Raw genomic sequence first — 10,521 nt, 5'->3', positions numbered from 1 at the left:
CCGGCCCATGGCGGCGCGGACCTAGCGGCCGCCGGACGGCCCGGCCCCCCCGCGCCCCGCGCCTGCCGGGCTCCCCCGGCGCTGCCAAGGCCAGCCGCCGCCGGGGCCGGGTGGGGGTGGGCTGGGGGCGAGGGGCCGCCCCGCCGGCAGCGCCCGGCTCGGCGCCCCGCCGCCCGCCCCCTCCATGTGGCACTGAGCGCGGACGCCGCGGCCAGCAGCGCCGGCCAGCGCCGCCAGCATGGGGGACACGGCGCCGCCGCAGGCCGCGGGGCTCGGCGCCGGGCTCCTGGGGGGCGGCGCGGCGGCCCCCCGCGTGCACAGCGCCATCGTGGAGCGGCTGCGGGCCCGCATCGCCGTCTGCCGCCAGCACCACCTCAGCTGCGAGGGGCGCTACGAGCGGGGCCGCGCCGAAAGCTCCGACCGCGAGCGGGAGAGCACCCTGCAGCTCCTGCACCTCGTGCAGCAGGGCCAGGGCGCCCGGAAGAGCGGCAAGCACCCCAAGGGCGGCAGCGGCGGCGGCGGCCCGGCCCCCCCCGCGCCCCCCGCCGCCGCCGCCGCCGCCGCCGCGCCCCCGGACTACCACCAGCACCAGCTGCTCAGTAACGGCGGCATCAACGGGGAGCAGCCGCCGGGGGAGCAGCGCGCCTCGGCCCTGCTGGCGGTGAGTCACGGCGCCCCCTGCCGGCGGGGAGGGGCGCGGCGGCGCCGGGCCGCGCGGGGCGGGAAGGGGCGGGGAGGGGCGGGGGCGGCGCGGGCGTCCCGCGGCCGGGCCCGCCGAGGCGGCCGCCATGTCGCGGCGCCCCGCACCTCGCGTGTCGGCGCGGCCGGGCCCGCCGAGGCCGCCGCCATGTCGCGCGTCGGCGCGGCCGCCCCGCCGAGGCGGCGCCGTGCTCGGTGCCCCGCTAGCGCGGGCGCAGCCGGCGGCGAGGGCGCGCGGCGCCTCCTGAGGTGACCGAAAGTAGCGTCAAAGCGTTTCCAGCGCCCCAAACCGGCGTTGGTGCTCGCTGCTGCTGTTCGGCACTTCGGGCGGCGCAGCCCGAGCAGCCGCCGTGACTCCGGGCAGCAGCTTGCGCCGCTGTCTCTTGAACTCAGTCAGTGCTTATGCGCGACGTAGACAGTGACAGAAAATGAGAGTCTGAAGCTCAAGTCTAGCTTTATATTTTAAAGATTAGCAAACGCAGAAGCAGAGTTCCTAGGAGCGGCGATAACGCCTAGCAGAACAGCCGCGTCTCACGCCTGGTGCCCAGAGCGTGAACTTTACCAGCGCCGGTATGTTTGCTCTTGTCACAGAGTGTGTTTCATGGAGCAAACTTGCAGGAGTTTTCCAGATACTCTCTCTTTGCAAACGATACGTTGACCTTTCTCAACTGGAAATTGTTCTGAACATGTCAAAGAGGTGAAATCTTGCCTCTCATTACTTTATTATGAGCAGCCCATGTACCAGGCTTTTGAAGCATATGTTGTGCTGCGTTTCCTTCCAACTCTTAATTCACGAAACACATGCAACGTATTAGGAAGAGTAACTGCATCCCGATAGGCCCGTGGCTGTTACTCGAAACACTGAAAATAGATTATTCCCCCCCTCTCCAAACATATACTAATCTTAATTAATGCTTGATTTTTTCTAAAATGGGACCTTTGCGGCTGTTTCTCTCTTTTTACGCTGGAATTCACTTCAGTGCGTGGATCTAAGTTTGAAGCTGCATTACTCAGCATCGTATGTGAGGGTGATGATGTAAGCGTTAATGCGATAACATTGTGTCCAAAGGGAGTTTAGACGCTTCAACCTGACTCTGTTCAGATTAAATCTCTCTCTGTTTCTCATCGCTATCAAGAAAGCCATTATCTTATTTTTCCAGTGTGTATTAATGAAAGGTTTTGTACTTGTCTTGAAAGAAAAAAGGGCTTTTGCATAATAATATACATCCCAGAAAACTCCACTTTCTAAAATCACTGAACAGACATGTGTGGGGGTGGGTTTTTTGTTTGTTTTTGTTTTTTTTACTAGTTGTTACTATTATTATGAAATAGCTGGAGGCAGCTCTTTGAAAGCGCTAAATGAAACAACTCCAAAGAAAATATTAAAAGATTTCCATCTTTGAAATGCAGAGAGCTTGTCCTTGTTTCTGCAGTAATGTAAAAGATTGTTAACCTGCTCTTTGCTGGAAGATGCCACTCATGGCTTTAATTCTGTGCTGTATGTTGTGTTACCTCCCCAAATAACTCTGAACATATGTGTCTGATGAGAGAAAGCTCTCAAAAAAGTATCCCTGCTTTTTGCATGCTGGCATTCGGTAATCCTGCTGACAAGGTACATGACTTCACTGAGCATGATGTTTGGAGCCCTGAACCATATTTTGACACTGAAGAAATGCTGGCTCATGAAGCAGTATTGTTGTAATGGTATCACTGTACATCACTGATCCTCCCACTCTGTGCTTGACAGAGACATCCTTCATTTGCTGCTTTGGTAGGACTGCCTAATTAAGGAACAGAGAAAGGCATCAGTTCAAAGTCACGGCTCTGTGTAATGGAAGAACATGTGCCCCTTATCAGTCGCTCTTTAGATTGTTATTGCAAAGATTAAAAATGAAAAAAACATTCCTCACAGTGTCTGAGGGGGTAGAATTCACGTGGTGGAGAGTCATACACACAATGTTTTGGTCCTGCTCTTTAAAATTCAGAGAACAGTGATGGTCTACAAAATAATGAGGTCTTGCTTTAGTTCCGGCCATAGCTGGAGGAGAAGTTTGCTCCACCAGTTGCCCTGAGGATGAAAGAGCAAGGACAAGGCAGAGCAAGCCTGTTGTCCTGTGCATTGGAAAGGGATGGGGAGGAGAGCCATCTCCAAGGCAGCAGAACTAGTGCTCCAGCAGAAGCCTTATTTGCACCGACGTTTATTGCCCTAATTTCAAACTTCTTACTCAGAGCAGATGGCAGATGTGAGGTGTGTAGGGTCCTGGAACGAGGCACAGTTCTGAGCTTCAGTTGTGGGAGGTATAGCTCAGGCACAAGGAAGCACAGGACAGGAGCATTTGTGCGAGTCTCGCACTGAGTATGTGAGATTCAACCCATCTCTGACTCCACAGGGGGATTGTAAAGCTCCACCTGCCTTGCTGTAGCTCCAGCAGTTTAGAAGAACTCCGTACAGATAAGAGTGAAAACAGTCCTAACTCTCTTCAGGGTGTTCTGGTTCTCAGGATGCTCTTTGTTTTGCAAAACCCAAGACTGTCTCCCTGTTTCTTCTCCTGAAAATAGCTGGGTCCTTTCCTTTGCTTTGCAGATCCGACTACACTTGTTACAAGTGTGTCTGCCATGTTTAGTGGCATTGGATAGATCATTTACACAGTGGGATTCAAGAATAAATATTTGGCACTCAATAACATTTGAAACAATGTTCACTTGAAAATATCAAAGAGCTTAAAGTTATAGTATGACATTGTTGGTACCGTTACTTGATGATTTTCTGTTCCTAGTTGAAGGTTTAAAACTGAAGAGCTGTCGAAAGAGAGAGTTCTTAGTGGGGTTTGGTTTGGGCTTAATTTGGCAGTACTACTTTGATTTTTGAGAAAACAGCTTTGACAGCAGCATTTCCTAACTGGAGAATGGAGACCAGCTTTGTTAGCTGAACCAATGGATGGGTGCAGCTGTAGGATGAATTTTGTCTTCAGGACAGTGCTAGGAAAGCTTTTTTACTCTGTCTGCCTGCCTGCATTTCCCAAGAGCTGACATTTGTTTATTTACTTTTTTTTTGTTACTTTTGTGGAGCAGAGTGGAACAGATAAAATATTCTGTCTTTCTTTTATACATACATTTATATGTATATGTATGCCCTCCAGCACTTAGCTGTTTGTATTGTTGATGTTATATATAAACAATTAGCTCTGGAGGGCATTCCTCAGTGGCTTAAGCATTGAGCTTGTAATACCAAAATTCTTGCACTGCAGTTTCAAATCCCTGGTTGGCTGATTCATTCCTTCGTTCTTCTGACACAGGCCGAGTACCGTACATTTTGCTCCGTGGGACTCTCTGTTTCTTGGGCATTACTGCATTATTCTGCTCAGGCTCATGCATTGCCACCATCAACATGGTGGTTGATGTCTTTCTAGCAGTGTGTTAAGTGACGTGTGTCATCAGTCACAGGTGACTCATTCTCCTTCCACTTGTCTAGGAAGAAGCTGCACAGAATTTATCATTATAAGGATTGTCATTATTTTCTGTACTTAGAAGAGTGACTGTGAAATTGGCTTGCTCCACAGATGTATTCTGCAAACAGGTGAAAATGAAAAGGAAAAACAGTCCCATAAAGACAATATAGCTAAGGAAGAGGGAAATGGATTAATGCCTCCTACTATTCTAAATCCTCATTCACGTCAGTACAAATCTGCAAGAGTCAATGTGGTTGTCCCAGTACCCTGAGGACATCACTGGAAGACAACAGAATTGCTTGGCTAGTGCTGAGAGCCAAGTTTGGCTTGCAAAACCTTGAATTAGATGATTATTTTGTGTGATCTTTTAAATGAACATGGAAGCCTTGACCTTGTTTTCTAATAACTTTTTTTATGAACCACACTATACTTGCTGAGGTTTGGCCTGCCCTGTGTGAACATTAAAGATCCTCAAATATTTTAAAAATAAGGGTTTCACTGCAGTATCTCTGGCCTAAATTTGCATTTCCCCCATCTCCCAAACTCTTTGCTTTGTTTACTAGTTGGCTGCCAGGGTACACTGCAGAAGCAGTTGCATTTTTCTGGTTCTGAACATGCGTAACTTTAGGAAGCTCTTGGAAGCCAACAGGACAAGGCTACCAGCTGTGGGATGAAGCTACGGTGCAGTGAACCAGCAGCCAAGCTGGGATGGTATCTTTTGACTAATGAAGTTTGGTGCCAAAGCAATGAGAGGTTCTGCTTGTGAGGTGGAGGACCACCGTCCGCTCCTTGTGTTTCTGCAGGAGTGAAGCTGGGTTCCGATAAAGACAATTTGTGTAGCTGAGTCGGATAAATGCACATTCCCTTTGTGGGCAGAAATGCTTTGATTTGCTGTCAAGGGCCCTTTGGCCTGCTGGGAGCTGTTTGGTTAGGATGGACCTGGGTACCATTTAAAATCTTAATTCCACTTAGCTGTGAGAACATTCTCTGAACCAAAATTGAGAGGAGTCCATAGAAGCTGCATAAGGGTATTTTTAGTGAAGAGTTCAGCAAGTGTAGTTGTTAAATATCTGCTTGTTAAGGAACCTTTTCAGTTGTAGTTTTCCAGTCAAATCACTTGCCTCCTCTGAAGCTTTTAAACCTTTGGATATATTTAATGAAAGTCTCCTCTGCTCTGAAACAGTTTAACAGACTGTTTCCACCTCCAAAGGCTCTGTAGGTAGTGAGCAGTGGAACAGTTTGTTTGCTTGGACCTGACACACTCTCTGAGGCCGACCCATTGGTTTCTGAACTTCCCGACTATTACGGCATATCCTCTGATATGGCTTTCACACCCACTGCAGTAGAGTGCCTCAGTTGAGTCCCTTGTGTGTAGCACCAAAATGAAGGAGAGTGATACAGCTTCTGTTTCTTCTGTGCTGAGAAGTGTGACTCCAGCAAAAATGTAAGCCACTTTGTGGGCAAATCTGAACCTCAGAAAGGTATGTCTGAGTCAGAGAAGCTGCTTTGCCGAAACTTTGACTTCTCTCAGTATTATTAGTTCTCCTCCCTCACCCTGCCCAGAATACTGCCAGCAGAAGGAGTTTGTGATGTTAAGTTAGCTTACAGTGGCCAAAAAAAAAAAGAAAAAAAAAGAACTAGGTTAGTTGGTTAGCTTGTTAAGAAAGACTGTAACCTGTCTTCTCTTCCTAACTGCTGGCAACGACCTTTTCTACCACCATACCATCTCCGGAGACCAACTGTAGTCTGTCTTTCTTGTCAGTCTGTTGGCTTATAAAAATGAAACTTCACCCATATCTAGTTACTGGAAAAGAAAGGCTCCATCCTTGTCCCTTTGATGCTTTTGGGAGGGGTGATATCTCCATTGCCTCATTTATACTGCGCCTCAGATTTCTTCTTCGACGGAACTTAGAATTACTTATCCAGCAGAGGAGCTGGCAGCTGGCAGCCTGCTCCAGCTGACAGAGCTCTGGCATGCAGGTCCTCTTCTCAGCTCTGCCGGCAAGCTTCTGTCTGACCTTGAACATGTCCCCTGCAGTGTCTCTATTTCCCTTCTGTGCTATATTGAGCTTTTCAGGCAGCACCGTCTCAGTGCCTAGCACATGGGATCCTGGTCTCAGCTGAGGGCTCAGCTCTACATGGTAATGACTTTACACCATCCCTGCTATGGAATTCAGGAAGGTGATTAATACTTGACAGGGCATGCAATCTTTTACACAGTCCATGGAAGAGCTTTAGCCTTGTGGCTGCTCTAAAGAGAAGAAAAGGGACAAGATCCTTGCTCTTTGGCCTTCCTTAGGCATCCATATGTTCGGGTTCCCCTATAGGATTCCCCAGTGATGGCACACCCAGCAGCAGTAGGATGAAGCTGAGGCGATTCAGGACAAATCAATACCTTCCATGGGTCTGAATCAGTGGGTGTAAACCTGACAAAGATCTTACCCACTTCGTGATGCTACAGTTTGGAACAGCTCTGAGCAGTGAAAGAAGCAGTGGTCTTGGCTGCAGTCTCAGAAAAAGAGTTGGTGCCAGCTGAGATTTGGATCACTTTTTTAACTTAACAGTATTAAGAGACAGATTTTTTCATATTTTTTTCGGATGAAAGCATAAACTATTTATGTCCTAGATTTCCAATGAAAAGCTTCCCATAACCGCTTGAGAACCAACTTGTGAGTTTGTCATACCTTGTCAAGATCTTCCAAAGTACTGTTAGATGCAGGTAATCAATCCGTAATTATATTGAAGTGCCAGCGCTAATACCTAACACAAAATACCTGCAACTCTCAAGCAAAAATTCTTAGATGAGCGCACTGCAAACTAAAACCTAAGTGTTTCTACTCCGACTCTAGGATCTATTCAGCAGATTACCCCTGTTATTTCACTTCCATAAACCTCAGTTTCCTCTATGAAAAATGCTATTTATCACCTTTGTAAAGTGCATTGAGATCTGGTGGAGTTTTATGTCTTAAAAGCCAGATTCATTATTGATGGAGCCTAAGGCAGGATATCTGAAAGTTTGTTTTGGCAAAGCTGCAGGCAATGTATATGAGTTGATGGATTCTTCTTATTTGACTTCTGTGTTTTGAGCCTTTGAGTTGCACTCAAATCACCTTTTCAACCTGTGTCCCACAGGTATAAATCCTGGAAATACAAACCCAAATGAGTCTTTCACATAATCACATGACTCCCAGAGTTATGGCTTTATGTGAGGCACCATATAGCCCAAGATTCACAATAGAAGTGTAGGAGGTGGCAGTGCCTCTTATTGTGCTGGCCCTTCTTTTCAGAACAGAAAAGCTGCTCCCAACTTTTCAGTAATAACCATAAATGTATGGTTCACATTTTCTTGCTTCACTCGCTCTTTATTCTGCATTAGTTTTGACTCACATTAGTCTCCTGATTAAGCTGGCTGCATCTAAGCACTGCATGTGCTTGATGCTCCAGCAAACTGGGACCAAAAGTGGGACAGGAACTGAGAGCACATACCCAAGTCATCTGCTCTCTGGCGAGGCTGCAGCTGCACGCCCAGCGGTAGCAGGTGGGAGCCACTTTGTCCTGTGTGTGTTTCCTTCAATTTGGTGAGATGACTATACTGTAGTAACAGAGGGAGGTCCATGCCTGTGGCTCGGGGTGGGAGGGAAACTCAGAAATATTTCTTGATTAAATAACTTACACAAACACACAATTCCAATGCACTCATTGAAAGATTATCAATACATTTTTTTTTTTAATTTGCAAATAACTGATGCCCATGAGTTGACATACAGACGTTCCCATTTCTCTGAAGAAATTTGTTTTGTTCAGAAAAGGCTCCTGGAACTATTTTTATCTGTGTCACTCAGTCATCCTTCTGATGCGGTTTGAAACCCAGCTGAATCAAGGTGCAGAGAAATTAGCACCAATTAGAAATCAGCATGAAAGTACTTCTGACACAGTGAGGAAGCAGATCTTGCAAAGCCATTTACCTGCTGCTGGACCTTGATGCTTATGATTGCTGCAGATCAGGAATCTGGCTGTAAACCCCAGTAAGATCTTGGCCTAGCAGATGAAACCCCCAAGAAGGTTCATCCTGGCTGCTCTGTTTTGAAACAAAACATGCTGTTGTGCGGCGGTCATCTCTGTGGCACCCTGGCTTTATTGCAGAGCTCTGCAGGCACCTCCCTAGGGTAGGTGTTACACAAACACCCATTGAGAGCCGTGCCCTTCCCTGCATACCTTAGGGCCTCCGGAGACAAGATAGACAAAGAATGGAAGGAGGAACAGAAGCACAGAAAGGTCGAGTGGCTTGCCCAAGGTCAAACAGCAGGTCAGTGGCAGAGCTGGGAACAGAGCCCAGATTTCCTGACTCCTAGTCCAGCACTCTATTAATCATCTCTTTGCTTTGTGTTCTGTGGCCTCTTACTGTCCATAGGAAACGTGAGGAAGACTTTCCGACAGCTTCAGAGAAGCTTCTTAGTTTTGGAAACTATTGATCATCAAGGCACTATTGAGACAGAGAGGTCGTGTACTGGACATATGCACTAGGGGATTCAGAGCTAAAGTGCTGTAGGTATCAGTTTTGTCCCAGGACACTAAAAAGCCATATTTAATAATCCCAAGAGTTTTTTCTAACTCAGTTTTTTTTTTAAGTCTTTTTCCCTTACATTGTTTACAAACTGCTTTGTTTTTATAGAGTTACTCATCATAGTTGAACTCCTACATTGGTGCTTACCCTGTAAATTATATTTTCCTTGAAAACAAGTTACAACAGTTATTTAGTTAGTGGAGCCGTTTTTTCTTCATGGAATTTACCAATGAACTAATGAAACAGTAGGAAAAGCAGAGAGTCAACAGTTAGGAGACACTTTCTTATTCTTTTTCTTATTTATTTTCATTCCTCACCATACGATGTATTCAGCCTTCAAAGTATTTGAATGGAATTATCTTGATCACAAAGTTAATTATACCTGTGAGGTTTTTTTCTCCCAAAAATTTTGACTTGAGGCAAAACTCTGGCTACTGTGGTAATGACTTACCAAGAGTCTCTTGTAAACAATAGTATAATCACTTTCTTATAGTCATGGCAACAGTGTTTAAGCAATGAGCTTACTGAACACAATGTGCACTGTCTCTACTGAATAGCTGTTGCAGCTCTGAAGTGTATGCTGCTCATTTTCAGAGGGTTCAGGGATATTAATTATTCAGCAAAACAACAGTCCTTCGGAAAGTATCTTTGAAATTGGTGTGTTTTGCACCAGCTAAAGAAGAATGCTTATCCGTGCTGATAAGGCTGTGTTTAATTACTGCACTACAGTGTGCTTTCTGGGCCTGATCCAGCCCCCTGAACTCAGGGGTGTCCATATAAACCCTGCCAGAACTGTGCTGCCTATCGGCAGGGCTGTGGCAATGGCCCTGGTAACATTTGCCATCATCAAACCGCTAAAGCAGAGGGCAAAGTGGCTCAGGAGGATGCGTGCTATATACATGGTATGAGAGGTGGTGACTAGGTGCAGACGCAGGAATTTGTTTTAGCGAACAGGGCGCTCATTCCAGCACGGCCAATCCCGTGCTTGGCACAGGGGATCACTTGGATTCCTGCTCTGTGGTTTGGGGAGGTACCTCAGAGAGTGGATGGCTTCACAGGAAGCTTCAGAGTTGAACCCCAAGTCTCTGACTTTTCTGTTTATTTTATTCTTTGCAGCTCTCATTCAAATAACTAGACCTGGAGGAAGGACCTTGTTGGCAACAGTTGTTGCTTTGGGATGAGTCATTCCACCAGATTTCAGAAATGCCACCCCAGTGACAGTTGGCAAAAATGCTGCATGGGCTGTTCAGTTTATGTTTTTCACTTTGGAAAATCAGACCATTTATTTAGGATTCTGTTGCTTTAGAAACCGCCTTTAGACACTCCAATTTCCTTTATTTTTCTTTCTTCCCCTTCCACTTTCCCTTCTCCTTTCCGCACTGCTAAGGTATCTCAACATCTGAGCTTTCAAAATCTTGATTATGATCTGATCGACCCCTCCTGAAACAGTGTTTGGGAAATACTATGGACGTGGCATTGTGGAACCTTGGCCTAATGCAGGATCAAGGTCTTTATTTCTGGTGATTATGTAGTTTGTATTCACTTATTTTGCTTTCCAAAGAAATGTATTCACTTTGCTTCTCTGACAGTTTTTGATTCCACATCCTTCGAAGCTAGATACGCTTGGTCTTCAGCATGAGGCTGCTTACCTCTATGGCCCAGTTCCCGGAAATAGTTATGCATGTGCTTAATTGTGCACACATGGGTAATCACACTGAAATCAAGATGTGTAGAATTAAGCAAGTCTAGAAGTATTTGCAGGTTTTGGTCTTTGTTCAACAAACCGGCCTCAGGCTGGCTGAAGCCCAC

The 10,521-nt window shown here is 46.8% G+C and overlaps 1 protein-coding gene across 1 annotated transcript in view; it reads left to right on the top strand.

The window, feature by feature from the left end:
* Positions 1 to 238: 238 nt before the first annotated feature.
* MAML2 (mastermind like transcriptional coactivator 2) overlaps positions 239 to 10,521 on the top strand; it is a 229,320-nt gene continuing 219,037 nt past the window's right edge. The window contains exon 1 of the mRNA XM_067289697.1: positions 239 to 661. Coding sequence (XP_067145798.1) covers positions 239 to 661 — 423 coding nt within the window. The remainder of the gene's footprint in view (positions 662 to 10,521) is intronic.

The sequence above is a fragment of the Apteryx mantelli genome, chromosome 1 (genome assembly GCF_036417845.1).
Source record: "Apteryx mantelli isolate bAptMan1 chromosome 1, bAptMan1.hap1, whole genome shotgun sequence".
Classification (NCBI taxonomy): domain Eukaryota; kingdom Metazoa; phylum Chordata; class Aves; order Apterygiformes; family Apterygidae; genus Apteryx; species Apteryx mantelli.
This window is presented reverse-complemented; position numbering and strand designations above follow the sequence as displayed.